The following is an 18,551-nucleotide window of genomic DNA, read 5'->3' as shown; positions in this document are numbered from 1 at the left end:
TTAATGAACACCACAAGTGATTCTAACCACTATCTGCAGCCTTAGGTGAGCTTTTATTTTTAGAGACCAATTTTGAGCTAGATTTGGTGCGATAAGCTCAAGACTTAGCAGTGCAATGAATGGACGACTCCTCCAAAAATTACTAAGTATCATGTGAGTCATTGACCCGGATTAGTATTATTTTCCTTTTATAGATAAAAACATGACTTGTGGAGTTAATGATCTAAATTCTTAGCTTCCAAGTTTTAGAAATGCATTATTACTTTCGTTAGAAAGCCTGCCTCTGAAAAGTAAACATGGAGAGAGAATATCAACATGAATCTCTACGGTCTCCTTTGATTCAAATCTCAGAGCAAGAACAAGAGGAAGTCAAAGTTGATGTTGATACACTGAAAAACAGTAAAAGGGTAGTAGAAAGAAGAGAAATTTTTGAAGAAGTAAAGAAGCAGTTATGGCTGGCAGGGCCTCTGATATCTGTGGGTCTGCTAAACTTCTGCATACAGATTATATCAGTAATGTTTGTTGGGCACCTCGGCGAGTTGGCTCTCTCTGGCGCTTCAATGGCTACTTCTTTTTCTTCTGTCACTGGTTTTAGTTTAATGGTGAGTTGTGTTTTCCTTAGCTCCCCTCTCACTTTTATCTTCATATCACCAAATAGCCTTTTAACAAATTTGATCCTTGGTTTTGTATTAGTGGTTATGGAATTAGGAAAATAAATGGTGTTTATTTATTGAACACCAAAGCTGCAACGGTTCCTTTGCTTTAGTTTGATTGTAATGTGCTAGATGAGATTGAGGACTTACTCTTGTGTTTGATTTTCAGCCATAATATATCATAGGAAGTCAACAAAAGAAGTTCAAAATATAATTGTTGATCACTGCCAATTGTAAAGTAAATGGTTTACATTACAAATTTATTTTCAAGGCATTAGTCGATGATATAGGTGCACTAAGCAAGCAAGCAATGAATAGTCAGGTGTAGTGTGATCTCATCTCAGCTACTCTTGGTTTTTAATTTGAACAGACAGGAATGGCAAGTGCCTTGGATACCTTGTGTGGCCAGTCATATGGAGCAAAGCAGCATCACATGTTAGGCATACACACGCAAAAGGCCATGCTAGTTCTTATGATTATCAGCATACCCCTAGCAATTAATTGGGCAAACACAAGATCCATTCTGATTTTCCTTGGCCAAGATCCTGAGATATCTGCTGAAGCTGGAAAATATGCTCAATTAATGGTTCCAAGCCTTTTTGCCTATGGTCTTATTCAGAGCCTAAATAGATTCTTACAAACCCAAAATATTGTATTTCCAATGATGCTTAGCTCTGGAGCTACTGTGTTACTACATCTTCTTGTATGTTGGATTATGGTATTCAAATCTGGACTAGGAAGCAGAGGAGCTGCCATAGCAAATTCTATATCTTATTGGCTGAATGTTTTGATGCTGACACTCTATGTCAAGTTTTCTCCTTCATGTGCAGAAACTTGGACAGGCTTTACTAAAAAGGCACTGAATAACATTCCCTCTTTTATTAGGCTCGCCATTCCTTCAGCTGTTATGGTTTGGTAATTCTATTCTCTGATCTATCCATGTGCAGTTATATTCTTCTGTTGCTTTTCTTAATATTACACTCTCAATTCTAGTTGTGGTCTACATGATGTTTTTAATTATTGTCTCCCACTCTACTGAACAGCTTGGAAACATGGTCATTTGAAATGATGGTGCTCTTAGCCGGGCTTCTACCCAATCCAAAATTGGAAACATCAGTGCTTTCTATCTGGTTAGTTTATTCAGTTTTTCTAATGGGTGCCAATGGCGCACAATAAGAAATCAGCAAAAGTAAAATTGAAAATTAAAGCATTATCAATATATTAAATTTTTTGAATTTGTAATTTCTAATAAAAACTTACTGTATATAATATTTTATTACGTGTCCTTGCATATAACTTAAAAACCGCAGTTTAATATTGGAGATATTTTCAAAATTATTTCCTATACACACTTTATGACTTTTTTTTATTATTGATTTCATCTTAGCTTGAATACTGGAGCAACTGTTTGGATGATCCCCTCCGGTTTAGGTGCAGCTGTAAGGTAAGTAGTGCTCATCATGTAGTAGAATTTTGTGGCAATCTCACCATTTAACCAAGTTCACATATGTCAAATGTTCTTATCTCTTCCTAATTTACTTGATCTAGTATAGATATAATTATAGAGTATAGTTTCAGTAATGCTTGTGTGATTTTTGCAGCACTCGTGTATCAAATGAACTTGGAGCCGGTCGTCCTTGGGCTGCGCGCATAGCAGTGTATGTTGTTTTTGTAATGGCCATTATCGAGGGCTCCATTATTGGAGTTGTGATGATATTAGTACGCAATATTTGGGGCTATGCATACAGTAATGAAGATGAAGTGATAAAATATGTAGCAACCATGTTACCCGTTCTTGCAATATCTAGCTTTGTGGATGCTTTCCAGACTGTATTGTCAGGTTTTTCCTTTTCAACAGTCATTTCTTTTATTTCTTGTTTAAGTGGGGGCAAAAACTCAGTCAAATAACAGCTGAAAAATAACATTATAACATTTGGTTTGTCAAGCATTTAGGAAAAGGTTCAGTCTTGTATAGATATTAATTGATAGTAGCATATTTGAAAAATCATCTAACAGTGCTAACTCTATGAAGGCATAGCTAGAGGATGCGGTTGGCAGAAAGTTGGTGCTTTTATCAATCTAGGCTCTTACTATCTAGTTGGGATTCCATCTTCCATCGTATTTGCTTTTGTATTGAACATTGGAGGGAAGGTAAAAGCAGGATTTTTCTATTCATCTATTTTCATTTTCACAAAAAATTCAATATGTTGATTTGTTTTTAATTACCTACTAAAGGGGCTCTGGCTGGGGATCATTTGTGCACTTGTTGTTCAAGTACTGTTTCTACTAATCATCACCTTACGTACAGATTGGGAGCAAGAGGTCCAATTTTACTATCTTTGTTTTTCCTTTCTTTCATCTTATCCATTTGTGATGCCTACTCGTGTGTCAATATTTTGTTTCTCAAATTTTGTTTCTTATTCAGGCAAAGAAGGCTATTGACAGAGTCTATGATTCAATTACTCCAGAGAACATAGTCTCCTAAAGATGTAATGTTTTCATTGCAACACGTTCAGAACAAATGTTAGGATTAAAAATGAGAAGTCATTGTGTTCATTCTATTGGTAGAGATAGAAGTCTGAGTGCAGTTTAATATGACGGAAGAATAATCTAATTTAGATCATTTGAGTTAGGAAAATAATATAGATGACTCAGTTGGCCAAATATTTCTATTAATTTTAATTTATAGACTATAACAATTTTTACACATTTCATTTCAATATATCTCTCTTTTTATTACGTCACATCACTCATCATATTTATTATTATTTTTCTATCTTATTCTATGACCCGTTTGGATGAAAGATAAAATAAAAATAAAAAGTAAAAAATATATGATCGTTTAGATGGATTAAAATAAAATAAAAAACTAATTTTTTGCTTGTTTAAATAAATAAGAAAGTGAAAAGAAATAACTGAATTATGTTAAAAAAAATTAAAATAGTTAATCTAAAATTTTTTACTTTCTTTATTACAATATTTTTATAACATATTTTATTATTTTACTTTACTTTAATATTAAAAAAAATACTTCTCTTTTACATCCTTTTTCACTTCCTCTCAAAACGGGGGTGCTATAGAACTAAAAAAAATAGAACACGCAATTTTTCTATAAAATTTTTGGTTCCAATAATCAATTTTCATTTAATAATTATATAAAAAATTTAGTAATCTAACAAAAACATACGTGGCCTTATTTTAGAGCTAGTGCGAATTTGGCTACTAGCTCTTAACAAGCAATCTTATCAATTTTTATGCCTAAAATTAAACTCTAGTAAATATGAAACATGTTAAACTAAACCTTTTTGATTAAAAAAATATTGTTGTCTAAGCTAAATTGCTTTGGAAGATTTGAAAATAAAGATAAACAAATTTTCAACTTAAAATATTTAGTTATTAATACAAAATCAATCAATCCAAACATGAACATGATATTACAAAGTGTGATTAAAAATATATTCATGTTGTATAGTAAAATAAAATTTTTATACAAATATTTACTATATTGCACTTAACGGTGGGGTGGAGCAATCCAATCATGATGGTGAACCAAGTGAGGAAATTGCCGCAGTTGAAGATGAAGTACAAAGTCATTCCAATCATTGTAATCGAGGAGGTTAAACAATTGCAGTATTTGAGAATTTGAGAGAGGAAGTGAATGAGAGAAGTCAATATGCTCAGGGAAAGGTTGCAAATCGTGTTGGGTTGCGATGATTTGATGTGGTTGGCCAATTGGATTGTGCTGTTGTTGGACTAACTCATGGTTAAATGATGGAACATTATAGTGGTTAACATGTTGGAGAACCAAGTCACTGTTTGGGTTGACATAATTTGGAACCAAGTTAGTGTTTGGATTGACATAATTTGGAACCAAGTCATTGTTTGGATTGACATAATTTGGAACCAAGTCACTATTTGTGTTGGTATAATTTGGAACCAAGTTACTGTTTGGATTGACATAATTTGGAACCAAGTCACTGTTTGGGTTGACATAATTTGGAACCAAGTCATTGTTTGGGTTGACATAATTTGGAACCAAGTCATTGTTTGGGTTAACATAATTTGGAACCAAGTCATTGTTTGGGTTGACATAATTTGGAACCAAGTCACTATTTGCGCTGGTATAATTTGTAACCAAGTCAAAGTCGACATAATTTGGAACAAAGTTATTGTCTGGGTTGACATAACTTGGAACAAAGTTATTGTCTAAATTGACATAATTTGAAACCAAATTATTGTTTGGGTTGACATAATTTGAAACCAAGTCAATCTCTGAAGGTGGAACTGAGATGGAGTCATTATCTGTGGTTATGTCATGGATACTTTTTCTTTTTTTCTGATTGTTATGGCGGAGAAAATATTTTTGAGCGTGACTAGCAACTTGAGCAGAAGTTTTTGACACAACAGAATACCGCGAAATACTCTTCCAATCTCCTTTGCCAAATCTCTTCAACCCTTGAAGAAATAACCTATTATACATAATAAAAAATAGCGTAATTAGTAAGAAATGAAATAAAAAATATCCTTACAAGATCATACAAATTAATGCATGGTGACAAAACATGAAGCATCAATAATTGAAATTATTACGTGACCAGAGCATAGCCAGCCAATGCTTACTTTTAATAACTAATCTCGTGATGTGATAATTGTATGCGTATTAGAAAAACTTTCCAAGTTTTGTGGAATAAAGATGAAGGTGACGACCAAAATAATATAATTAAAGGATAACGAAACCTGTGTTCCTCCTCTGTCCAGTGGGAGACTTTCTTTTTTGGAGCGTGGGGAACTGGACGCGAATCATTGTTAATGTGCGCTTCCCCTTCAGCAACAGCAACAGCAACAGCAACAGCAACGTGAGTCTCAGAAGCAGAAGCAGAAGCAAAACCAGAACGAAGCCCCTCTTCTCTTCTCTCTGTAACTAGAGAAGTAGGTAAACCTGAGTTTAGAGCCATCGGGACGTAGGAACACCAACTAGATCGGAAGCTGGGTCTGGATCCAAGTCTCCGGGGATTCTCGGTTCCTTGAGATTAGAAAATTGTAAGTGGCTGCGAGTGCTTGAGTTGTTTTTATATGCATTTTAAAATTCTGTTTTAGAGCAGTTAAGATTACGATTACGATATTATCTGTTAGATTATTTTCTCAGATTAATCTGGAACAAAAAATCACTAAAAACCAGACAGGACATAGCCTAGAATATATGTCATTGCATGATGTCCCAAAAGATGTCAGCTCCACTGACCATCCTTTTCTTTTCAACACGAAAAAATTTGTAGCAGAAGATGGTTTCTTTGTAAACTACTAGTTGAAAAACAACGGATAAAAATCAAGCAATATCTTTGGGAGGCTCTTTCAGTTGTTTCTTATATATTCCTTTTTATCAAAAATATCTTTAGAAAAGTTCGTAGAGGATCATAAGAAAATTTTGAATTGAGACTATTTATACGGTGAAATATGTTCTTTTGAAGTTGAATAAAATTTATTTGAAGGAAGCTAATTTTGAATCATTGATTATAATTAGGGTGCATGTATAGATTGATTTAAATTATATATAATAATAACTTCCGTAGTTTATACCTTTTCACTTAAAGTAATAATAACAACTTTTTGTTTGGTTATTATTTTAATTAAAAATGAGAATTACTAAATAAAGTGAGATAATCACAATGCCAGAGCAGGTACTATAGGAATACTGAAAATATACTCCAAATCTAAGCACCTCTCTATGATATAAATCTATCAACAATTCAAATAGTGCCATTTTTCTCCAAAAAAATGAAATTCTATTGCAATAAATAATAATAATATAAAAATACATCAATCACTGCACTACTTTTTCAATATCTGTACTGAAATATTTTTATAGAATAAAAAACTAACAATAAATTCATATTTAAAATAGTAATAAAGTAGTATATTACAATATTATATCTGACATATATATATCCATTCATATAAAATAAAAGATGAAAGTCAAATAACCATACAGAGGGTAAAAATAGCATTATAAAAACTACATTTTTAATAAATAATAATTAAATGACATTGAGAATAGTAATAAAGTAATACTAAAATCATAAAAAAATAAAATAATAAAAAAATATAATTGTATAAAAAATTTCAACAACGTTGTCACGTTGCAAGTCACATTTTAAATTATCATTGTTTGTATATCTTTTCTTAATAAAATCATAATAGTAACTAGAACCACTGTTAAGATATGTTATATTTTGCTAGTTACGGAAAATAATGATAAAATAACTATATTAAAACTTTATTTCATATAATATAAGATTAACTTTTAAATATTTTTAGAATGTTTTATTTTTAATTTTTTAAGAAGGCTAACAACACTCTTTTTAATAAACTTCTAATTATTGAATCAAATTTATTAAAAATTATAAAAATACGAAAAAAATAATTATAATAAAAGTAAGACAGAAAAATATCCATATAATTTTTATCAATAATTAAGAATATACTTATATAACATATTACTAAGATTTTTCTTAATTTTTATATTGATATTTTTTATAATAAACATTGTACGATAAAAAAATAGTATATATTATTCATTTTGTTTGCAGATAGCTCGTGAAAAGTATAGATAAAGTTATCAGTTAACTCTAACAATTATCTCAACTTTTTTTGAGCACTAATTCTATCTGCCCTTCTGAATTTTATTTTATTTTTTTGAGTGAATGGACTTGAATGTCTTGCCCGAAATGGCTTTGAGAAGCCCAAACTGGTTTGCATTGGAAGTCCAGCCCATAAGATAGTTTAGATGTTATCTGTACATGCTAAGCTGCTGCTTTGTTGAGAATTGAGATACAGTGAAAATGTACAGTCTGGACCAATAAAAATAAATAAATAAATAGAAATAAAATTGAGATATAATGATTATTTCAGATGCCAAAGGCTATAAGCTCAGCTTGGAGCGGGAAGTAGGCAGGTATATTTGCATCCAAGATTGAATGTAAAGTAGGATTATGAATTTGCAACTACAGTAGCTAGATAGAATGAACTAATTAATTCCTTTTCTTTTTAAATATATGGGGTATTTTCTGTATGAAATTATCTGGGTTGTGTTGACCTTTTTGACTTTTATGAGTTAATTTCGATATTTACATGATAATCTTTTCTAGTATGATGAACAATTTGATTTAGGTGAACCAGGCCTTTGCAGTGTTTCAAGTCATTAAAACCCTCCATAGATAATAGAGAGTTGTTCATACTTGTTCTATTTTTCTTGCGTTGTAAGGATATATCAAATCTTTCAATTACAACTATTTTAGCTTCCATGCATGTGGGCTATATAATCCATGTACTGCTTATCACGTTTGGAAGTAGTTGTTGCACTCTTCCCCTTTGTATTAAAACAACATCAATGCTGTTGCATATTGGGCAAGCCATGCCTTTGGTTATGGAATGATCAAGACTAAAAATGAATATGGGCTGGTAAATAGAGTGCTCTTTGTGGAGTTCAGACCTCTGTTATGAAATGGGTGTTTGTCTCTTGTGGCTCTGGTAGAAGTGTTATTGGTGGTTCTTTTTGGGTGTGAGATGAGGGCAAGTTTCAAGAGTGAGATATGGGAACAGAATCTGGTATGCTTCGTTTGGATTTTCTTTTTCAATGCCATTGCAGATGCGTTTATACTAAACTATATAAAGAGACTATTCTATGCATTTACACTAATACTGTAACTCTGATTCACATTGCTAAATTTATTTTTTTTTAGCTTATTGCATGTTTATTAAAATATGATAAGAATCAAATATTTGAAACAAAAATATTTCTCAATTAGAATATTTACATAACCACTTTAAAGATATTGGAATAATAGATATTCCTAAGAGTTAAAAATAGCATGGAACTAAAATTTTATTGAGTTTATACTTTATTATCTTTTTGATGATAACATATATGATAATTAATAGGCGGTATGTATTTTTAATTTGAGAGAGCAGGAATAGTTTTTAGAGAGAAAAAAATTTGAAATTTTTGTAAAGAGTATTTGTGGTAAAATTATGCTGGTTTTGTAAGTGTGTATGGTAATTAATTATTCCCTCCATTTCAATGCCCTAGTCAAGTTGTAATATCCAGACAAAGATGATGTGATGATTGATGAGGGTTTATCCTTCATTCGCTTCTGAGTCAGTGTACAAGTGACTTGATAAATGATTAAGTGAAAACATGGAAAGAGAAGATCAAATTACATCTCTACGGTCTTCCTTGATTGAAACCCCAGAGCAAGATGAAGTCAAAGTTGACAATGGTACAGAGAAAAACAAGAAAAGGGTAGCAGAAAGAAGAGAAATTTTTGAAGAAGTTAAGAGGCAGTTACGATTGGCAGGGCCCTTGATGTCCGTGGGTCTGCTAATTTTTTGCATACAGATTATATCTTTAATGTTTGTGGGTCACCTTGGTGAGTTGCCTCTCTCTGGTGCTTCAATGGCCACTTCTTTTTCTACTGTCACTGGTTTTAGCTTATTGGTGAGTTATGTTTCACTTAGCTTCTTTCCTTTTACTTTTATCTTCATATCACCAAATTGTTTAACATAGGTTTTTGTTTTTATTGAAAATTGTAGTATTTAAGTTATTTAGATTATCAATGTGTTGGATCTTGGGATACATTGTAATTTCCTACTATCTAAAAGTTCTTATTGTGTGTCATCGGACACATGTTAGAAGAACTATTTAACAAAATAAATTCTTGGTGTTTATGGAAACTGGAAAATATACAGTCAAGAGTGTTTATTTATTTAGCACTGCAACTACAATGGCTCCTTTACCTGGGTTTAATGTGCTAAATGAGATTTTGAGTTTTCATGCCATACTATATAAATGGAAGTCGACATAATTAGTTCAGAATAAGTGCGTTGACCATTGTCAATTGCATTTATGTTACAAACTAATTTCAAGGCAGTGGTTGATTTGGATGCATTAAGCAAGAAATAGTGACTAGTCTATAGTGTAGTGTGCTCTAAATTTTTCTTGGGTTTTGATTAGGACAGCTGGGATTGGCAAGTGCCTTGGATACCTTATGTGGCCAGTCATATGGAGCAAAGCAGCACCGTATGTTAGGTATACACATGCAGAGGGCCATGCTTGTTCTTATGATTGTAAGCATACCCCTTGCTGTTATTTGGGCAAACACAAGATCCATTCTAATTTTCCTTTGCCAAGATCCTGAAATATCTGCAGAAGCTGGAAAATATGCTCAGCTAATGGTTCCAAGCATTTTTGCCTATGGTCTTCTTCAGTGCCTAAATAGGTTCTTGCAAACCCAAAATATTGTATTTCCAATGGTGTTCAGCTCTGCAGTTACTACTTTACTACATCTTCTTGTGTGTTGGATTATGGTGTTCAAATCTGGACTAGGAAGTAGAGGAGCAGCCATAGCAAATTCTATATCTTATTGGGTGAATGTTTTGCTATTGACACTCTATGTCAAGTTTTCTCCTTGGTGTGCAAAAACTTGGATAGGCTTTTCAAAAGAGGCACTGCATAACATTCCCTCGTTTCTAAGGCTTGCCATTCCTTCAGCTGTTATGGTTTGGTAATTCAATTCTCTAATGTTTTAATATACCTATTATAACTGACTAAGATTTACACTTTTTCAGATTTTCTCAACATTGCTCTTTAATTCTGTTTGAGATCCCACTGTTGTTTTCAATTTTTGTCCCCCACTATGCTAATCAGCTTGGAAACGTGGTCATTTGAAATGATGGTTCTCCTATCTGGTCTTCTACCAAATCCAAAGTTAGAAACATCTGTGCTTTCCATCTGGTTAGTTTCATATTTGAGATACCTTTTGCAATTCTTATCTTAGATAGGGGAGCCTTCAGATACTTTTGACTATTTTATTATTTTCTCCAACCTAATGTGGGCCTTCTCAGCTTGAATACAGCAACTACTGTTTGGATGATCTCATTTGGTTTCAGTGGAGCTGTAAGGTAACTAGTGCTTATCAAGTTTTACAATTTCATAGCAACCTCACTATTTAACTTAGACATCTGTGAACTGTTGTGTTCTGTGTGATTTTTTGCAGCACTCGTGTATCAAATGAACTTGGAGCTGGTCATCCTTGGGCTGCACGTTTAGCGGTGTTTATTGTCTTAGTAATGGCCGTCATTGAAGGTACCCTAGTTGGAACCATGATGGTGCTAATTCGCAACATTTGGGGTTACGCGTATAGTAATGAAGTTGAAGTGGTTGAATATGTAGCAATCATGATGCCAATTCTTGCAATATTATACTTTGTGGATGCACTCCAATGTGTACTTCAAGGTTTTTCTTCTTTTCCATTTCTCTTATTTCTTTTGTACTTGGGGGCTATAACTCTGAAGCATTGATAGGGTTAAATCTTTGTACCATAGCTACTTTATAAAACTATTTAAGTGCTGGATACCAAATATTATGGCAATGCTTTAAAAAACTATTTAAGTGTAAAATCTTTATATTTAGATTCAAATATCTAAAATACACTTTTTATCAAAATGAAAATGTATACTACTAATAATGTATTTCCTCAATTTTTCTAAGTTGTGGGTGTATCTCAAATAACCCAATTTAAAGGAGTGAGTAGTGTCATTTTCTCCTGAAAACACTGTTCCTCATTCTAGAAAATCACCTAAATGTCACATTATGTAACAAGAATTAGGAAATGGATAGAACTTGAAGTTTCATGAAAATTCTAAGAGGATGCTTGGTGTTGAAAGATATGACAGCTAAAAAAAATGAAAAAGAAATGAAGCAGAATGAGAGTGTGACAAACACTGGATGGGGGGAGAATGAATGAGAGGCTTCTCTATTAAAGAAGAGGCTGCAAAGTTTTGGAAAAAATTGCTAATACAATTGCTTTCTCTCGCCCTTCTTCTTCTTTTGTGTTTCTTTAGTATGGATAGTAACAGTAGCTAATTCTAAAATATCATCCAAAGGTGCTACCAGAATCAATACAAGAAATCTTAGAGCAAGCTAAGGAGGGTATTAGAGCAGTGTCTTACTAGAATTGACAGAAACATACAGTATTTCATGTCAAAACATCCAGTAGATCAGATTTTAATTTTCTTTTAATTTATAATGCATATAATATGTAGATGAAATACTCAAAATTGAGGCATAAAAAAGCCAAGCTTGTGATGTAGCCATTTTTCTATGAGACTTGCATTTTATTCTTGCACATCACATAAAAGCATGATCCAGATAAAATTATTGTGAGCTTAATTGATGGATAAGTGGCTTTCGTTTAAAACTACAAGTACAATGCATATGTTATTGTTAGCTACATAGAAGTAACCTTCAAAGTTTTAACTAAATGTAGGCATAGCTAGAGGATGCGGATGGCAGAAAATTGGGGCTTTTATCAATTTAGGCTCTTATTATCTAGTTGGGATTCCATCAGCTGTTGTGTTTGCTTTTGCTTTGCATATTGGAGGAAAGGTAAGAGAAGTTTATTTTTGTAGCATAGCAGTATTGTTTTATTGTCATTTTCACAAAAAAAATGCAACAATTTGATTTGCCTTTATCTGCTAAAATACTTGTGTAGGGGCTCTGGTTGGGGATCATATGTGCACTTGTTGTTCAAGTATTATCTCTACTGATCATTACCTTACGTACTGATTGGGAGGATGAGGTGCACTGTTGCCTTTTTGTCTAATCTTTGTTCCTTTCATTTTGTGATGCTGGTTTGCTCATCTGTGTCTTTATCTGAAATATTTTCTTGTTCAGGCAAAGAAGGCTTCAGACACGGTCAATGATTCAATAACGCCAGAGAACATATTCTCGTGAAGCTATAATATCTTAACACATGCAGAACAATTATTTGGATGAAAGAGGAACTAGTTTTGTTAGCGTTCTTTCTTTTGGTAGAATTAATTGGTAATTGAAATTCAGTTATCAATAGAACGATACTCTACTCGTTTTTACTGGTTAAACCAATTGATCCACTTGCAATTTTGTCAGTAAGCACTCAACTTTTGTATCTAAAGGATACCAATATCTTTAGTAGGAAATTGGATGCACTAAACTTGTACGATTAATGTGTCTGTGATTCTCGACTCTTTCTTTTGTTCATTTACTTTTTAATTGTTATCTTCATCCAATAAAAAATGCAATAATCGAAATTTGTGTTAATTTTTTTGGTACCGAATAGCAGTAGCCTTTTTGGATTACTCTTTTCGTGATGTTAAAACATATATAATTATTCAATTTTAATTTTTTTTTACAATTATTCACTTTTATGTTTATTAAGTTTGATTCAAAATATATTGAAAATATAGTATTTATATATTTTTTTCAAATAAATTCTTTTTTTTAATAATTCTTGTTGAAGTGACTAATCTTCTTACAAAATAAAGATTCTGTCTCTCCTATAATTGACTTTCACAAACCTGAACCTTCAGTGAAGCTTTAACCTTCCTGTTCTATTTATTCAATTTAATCTTTCTACTACTAAACCTTAACGAATGTTAATTAAACATTTTTCATATGAATGTTTTTTTAGTTGCTATCACGTGACTATTACACAATCACTTAGTATTAGTATTTATTAATATTAATATTATTATAAATAAGTTTTTGTCAGTGATTTGATTAACATCAAATTTATTCAAATGTATATTATTTTAATACAAAAAATTATGGCTTTTACATTGAAACATGCTATAACGTAATTTTGATTATTTTTAAACACATACTAAGTGTATTTTTAGTTTTTATATTTTAATTCATGTGTAATTTTAATCTAGTTAATTTTAATAATTATATTTTGATTTTGAATTTTTTTATTATATATCATGAGTATTAATTTATTATTAAGCACTAAAAGTAAATAAGTAATAAAATTATGCTATAATCATGGATGAAAATTTATATTAATTTGCTAAGAAAAAATAGAAGAAAAAAAAAAGGTGACACATGAAAAAGTTATAATAGATTTAGATTTAGATTTAATATATCATTTTACTTGTGCGATGTTGGACAGGTTATTTAGCAACATATCACTTAATTACATGAATTTTTCATGCTTGTGTAATGAGGTTTGGTTTGATAACATGTTACTTTTTTCTTTGACTTTTTTTTCTCGATCCATTAATAAAATTCAAAACTTCTCTCAAAAAATAAATTCTTGAGTAATTTAGAGATCAATTAAAATTTTTAACCACTTACTATTACTTGAAAAAATTAATTTTAAAAAATATTACTTCTTTTTAAAATAATTACAATATTGAATTACTAAAGTAATTTACATTATTTTAACTTGGGTTGTCAATATTTCTAACGCAGAATCATAAAAGCCGAAGAGAAAAACAGAGGCATGTGCTCCAAGTTTCAGAACTGTATTATTTTTTATACAAGAAAACTCATCTATGAGAATCTGGCTGTGACTGAACATTGTAAAAACATGGAGAGAGAATATCAGCATGAACCTCTACGGTCTCCCTTGATTCAAATCACAGGTCAAGAACAAGATGAAGTCAAAGTTGATAATGATACACTGAAAAACAATAAAAGTATAGCAGTAAGAAGAGAAATTTTTGAAGAAGTGGAGAAGCAGTTATGGCTGGCAGGGCCTTTGATATCTGTGGGTCTGCTAAACTTTTGCATACAGATTATATCCGTAATGTTTGTTGGTCACCTAGGCGAGTTGCCACTCTCTGGTGCTTCAATGGCTACTTCTTTTTGTTCTGTCACTGGTGTTAGCTTACTGGTGAGTTGTGTTTTACTTAGCTTTCTTTTTACTTTTTTCTCTTTATTTCCAATACCCTCTTAACATATTGGATTCTTGGTTGCGTTGGTGGTTGTGGAAACTGGAAAGTTATACTTTTTTTTTTGTTTAGCACTGAAGCTTCAATAACGGATCATTTGGTTGTGATTAAATTTAATATGCTAAATGAGGCTGTAAGAGTGAATACTTTTCTAGTTTTTCATCCTCGTGCTGTAATATATCATAGGAAATCATTGTAACTAGTTTGAAATAAATTTGTTGAGCATTGGAAATTCTGAAGCATAAAAGGTTGAAGTTATAATCTTATTTTCAAGACACGTGGATTTGGATGCATTAAGCAAGCAAGTAATGAATAGTCGTGTAGAGTGCTCTAAGCTGCTACTGGTTTTTTATTAGGACAGCTGGGAATGGCATGTGCCTTGGATACCTTGTGTGGCCAGTCATATGGAGCTAAGCAACACCGCATGTTAGGCATACACACTCAGAGGGCCATGCTACTTCTTATGATTGTAAGCATACCCCTTGCAATTATTTGGGCAAACACAAGAACCATTTTGATTTTCCTTGGCCAAGATCCTGAGATATCTGAAGAAGCTGGAAAATATGCTCAATTAATGATTCCAAGCCTTTTTGCTTATGGTCTTATTCAGTGCCTAAACAGATTCTTGCAAACCCAAAACATTGTATTTCCAATGGTATTTAGCTCTGCAGTTACTACATTACTACATCTTCTTGTTTGTTGGCTTATGGTATTCAAATATGGACTAGGAAGCAGAGGAGCTGCTATAGCAAATTCTACATCTTATTGGGTGAATGTTTTGATACTAACACTCTATGTCAAGTTTTCTCCTTCGTGTGCAGCAACTTGGACAGGCTTTTCAAAAGAGGCACTGCATAACATTCCCTCTTTTCTAAGGCTTGCCATTCCTTCAGCTGTAATGGTTTGGTAATTCCACTCCATAATATTTTAATACTACCCTTTAATAACTGATTAGGATTTTTACTCATTTGTTGCTTTTCTCAACTTCACACTTTCAATTCAATTTGAGATTTTAATGTCATTGAACAGCTTGGAAATGTGGTCATTTGAAATGATGGTTCTCCTATCTGGTCTTCTACCAAATCCAAAGTTAGAAACATCAGTGCTTTCTATTTGGTTAGTTTCATATCTGAGACAATTCTTAAATTAGCTTGAAAATCCTGCACAAGCTTTGACATTTTTATTATTTTCACCAACTTATTGTTGGTTTCCTCAGCTTAAATACAGCATCAACTGTTTGGATGATCCCCTCTGGTTTCAGTGAAGCTATCAGGTAAGTAGTGTTTATCTAGTTCTATAATTCGTTGGAAATTTCAGCATTTAACTAAATTACATATTTGCTATATTGGTGTTAATATATTTCCCTTTATTAAGAATAGATATCAACTATATTTTCCAATTTTTTGCTTAATTATTTGCAGCATTCGTGTGTCAAATGAGCTTGGAGCTGGTCATCCATGGGCTGCACGTTTAGCTGTGTTTGTTGTTGTGGTAATGACAGTTATTGAAGGCATTTTAGTTGGAACCGTGATGATACTAATGCGGAATATTTGGGGCTATGTATATAGTAATGAAGTAGAAGTGGTCAAATATGTAGCAATTATGATGCCACTTCTTGCAGCATCCAATTTTCTAGATGGGATCCAGGGTGTACTTTCAGGTTTATTATTTTTTTCATCTGAAAGTCAATACAAGTGTTTGATGTCAAGAAAAAGTAGTGTAACATTTTGTTTGCCAAGCATTTAGCATGCGGTTAAATCTTGTATTCATTGGCCAGATTTAGATTGTTACCATTATAGTTCGGATATTCACAATAAATTATTTTAAAATTCATCTAATTGTCCTTATTATCTTTAACACAATAAATACTTGAACAAACTAAACAGAAGCAGTGTATTGGACTAGTGCTTCAATCGAAGGAGCACATAGTATTCTACACCAAAACTTTCAATGCGTCCTATAAGATTTGATTTTCCTTGGATTCATAATATATAAAATTTGTGGATGAGATATTTCCAATTGAAATTTAAACAGCCAACTTTTTGTTGTAACCATTTTTCTGTGAAACTCGCATTTTTATTCGCATCATCATGTAAAAGTATGATTTAGATAAATTATTTTAAACTTCACTAATGCATGAAAAACAAGGAATCATGAAAAAGAAAGCTTGCAGCAAGCAAGCATTCTATTAAAATTGCAAAATGTTAGCTACTTAGTTAGAGCTATTAATATTCAATTTGTTAACTTATTACAGGCACAGCTAGAGGTTGTGGTTGGCAGAAAATTGGTGCCTTTATCAATCTAGGCTCTTATTATCTATGTGGGATTCCATCAGCAATTCTGTTTACTTTTGTATTGTATATTGGAGGGAAGGTAAGGATAAAATGTCTATCATTTGTTGAATAATAGCATTGTCTAGTTCTTTACACAAACATTGGAATGATTTGATTTGTTTTTGCTTGCTAAAATTCTTTTGTAGGGGCTATGGCTAGGAATCATATGTGAACTTATTGTTCAAGTATTATCTCTATTGGTCATCACTCTACGTACTGATTGGGAGCAAGAGGTGCACTTTTGCCTTTATTTCGTTTTCATTTTTGCTTCTTACGTTTTGTTGTGTGTCCATGTCTTTTCTGAAACTTTGTTTTCTATTCAGGCAAAGAACGCCGCAGACAGAGTTTTTGATTCAATAACTTCAGAAAACATAGTCTTCTAAATTTAATTCACTCAACAAACATAATTAAGATCTCTTGTATTTTAAATTTTGTTCAGGTAATAGAGCAATTTAATTTTTGTGTATTTCAAACTCTTTATTAAAAGTTATTAATCTTGCATTTAATGAAAATTATTAAATAATGTAAGTTTCTAAGTTTAACATTCAATATTAACTATAAACATTAGAAAAAGAAGGAAAAGAAAATTATTTTGTAAGTATTGTAAAATTGACATTAAAAAAAGTTAGTTTGAGCGTATAAAATATCATTTTCAGAGATTATTTTAGTACAGTTGAAGATCCTCTAAAGTATAGCAAACTCTTGTTGAAGATCAAGGCTACTAAAAACTAATAAAAAATTAATTTGAGGCGTATAAAATTGACATTAAAAAAAGTTAGTTTGAGACTAATAAAATATTATTTTCAGATATTATTTTAGTACAGTTGAAGATTCTCTAGTAGACTCTTGTTGAAGATCAAGGCTACTAAGAACTAATAAAAAGTTAATTTTGTAACCCAAAAAAATAAATAATAATTAACGAAGAAGTATATTTTATGTATTATTTTTTTAAAATATATAAAATATTTTAACGATAGGTTATAATGTAACTGCTGATAGGTAAACATTATGTCTAAGCATTCATGTATATGTAAAGCTTTGATATTAGTAACATTTTTTTTTAATAGTTCTAAAATTTTAAAAAATATCAATAACAATAACAATTGAATTTGAATAATAAAATAAAAATAAGAATTAATAAATTTTTTTGAAATATACTTGTATTATTTTTTAATAATCTTCTAAATATTCAAAAGAATGTAACGTAATGAAATAAATAATTTTAAAATTAGATTACACCATAAATATAAATACTTCGAGTCTTGTGTCTTCTAAACTATGAATTAATAAGATCTTACCTAACAATGTAATTGGTGATATAAAACTTTTATGAATTAATATATTTTTTTTTATGTAAATTAGAGTTCATTTAATCACATTTACACCTTATATTTCTTTTGTTGTTAACATTGTTTTGTGTTTTTCAACTATGCACATACCTGAATGGTCATGATTAGTCTAAAGACTAAGCTATTATCTCATAGGAGCGACTTCACTCCACACTTGTATATGTAGTTCTATAGTGTGTATATTACACTTTATACACAATAGGTGAGATATATGGAATTCATTAAAAGTTTCCACTTATCCTCACATTAATACATTATAATACTTCTCATATTTCTCACACCATAATAAAGAATAAACAATGTGCAAAACTAATAAATGGCTTGTTATTACTCATATAAATCTTTTTATGAATCTCCACTCATAAATGTTGAGTTATCATTGTTGTTAGCTATCAAAGGGACTTAAGTCTCATTTCTCTCGATTTTTTATTTATTAAATTCTTTCT

At 31.4% G+C, this 18,551-nt stretch overlaps 4 protein-coding genes across 4 annotated transcripts; 3 read left to right on the top strand and 1 right to left on the bottom strand.

Annotated features, from left to right (window-relative positions):
* Nucleotides 1-419: 419 nt before the first annotated feature.
* On the top strand, nt 420-3,138 carry LOC113855293 (protein DETOXIFICATION 16-like). The gene is made up of 8 exons (XM_027486876.1): nt 420-602; nt 1,024-1,568; nt 1,697-1,783; nt 2,041-2,097; nt 2,255-2,493; nt 2,686-2,804; nt 2,889-2,975; nt 3,079-3,138. The coding sequence occupies exons 1-8, from the start codon at nt 516-518 to the stop codon at nt 3,136-3,138; spliced, it is 1,281 nt and encodes a 426-aa protein (XP_027342677.1). The 5' UTR covers nt 420-515.
* Nucleotides 3,139-4,164: 1,026 nt separating this feature from the next.
* Nucleotides 4,165-5,608, bottom strand: LOC113855820 (probable basic-leucine zipper transcription factor S). Its single transcript, XM_027487450.1, has 2 exons — nt 5,391-5,608; nt 4,165-5,122 (listed from the first exon to the last, which is right to left on the bottom strand). Exons 1-2 carry the CDS (start codon nt 5,606-5,608, stop codon nt 4,165-4,167), a joined length of 1,176 nt encoding a protein of 391 aa, XP_027343251.1.
* A 3,201-nt stretch (nt 5,609-8,809) lies between these two features.
* Nucleotides 8,810-12,712, top strand: LOC113855029 (protein DETOXIFICATION 16-like). Its single transcript, XM_027486463.1, has 8 exons — nt 8,810-9,147; nt 9,669-10,213; nt 10,357-10,443; nt 10,554-10,610; nt 10,706-10,944; nt 11,978-12,096; nt 12,203-12,289; nt 12,385-12,712. Exons 1-8 carry the CDS (start codon nt 8,848-8,850, stop codon nt 12,442-12,444), a joined length of 1,494 nt encoding a protein of 497 aa, XP_027342264.1. The 5' UTR covers nt 8,810-8,847; the 3' UTR covers nt 12,445-12,712.
* Nucleotides 12,713-14,038: 1,326 nt separating this feature from the next.
* On the top strand, nt 14,039-17,139 carry LOC113855819 (protein DETOXIFICATION 16-like). The gene is made up of 8 exons (XM_027487449.1): nt 14,039-14,365; nt 14,785-15,329; nt 15,453-15,539; nt 15,640-15,696; nt 15,845-16,083; nt 16,678-16,796; nt 16,903-16,989; nt 17,080-17,139. The coding sequence occupies exons 1-8, from the start codon at nt 14,060-14,062 to the stop codon at nt 17,137-17,139; spliced, it is 1,500 nt and encodes a 499-aa protein (XP_027343250.1). The 5' UTR covers nt 14,039-14,059.
* The last annotated feature ends 1,412 nt before the right edge of the window (nt 17,140-18,551 follow it).

The sequence above is a fragment of the Abrus precatorius genome, unplaced genomic scaffold, assembly GCF_003935025.1.
Source record: "Abrus precatorius isolate BTA unplaced genomic scaffold, Abrus_2018 Scaffold11, whole genome shotgun sequence".
Lineage (NCBI taxonomy): Eukaryota > Viridiplantae > Streptophyta > Magnoliopsida > Fabales > Fabaceae > Abrus > Abrus precatorius.
Note: the sequence above shows the minus strand (reverse complement) of the source record. Positions and strands in the feature narration are given on the sequence as shown.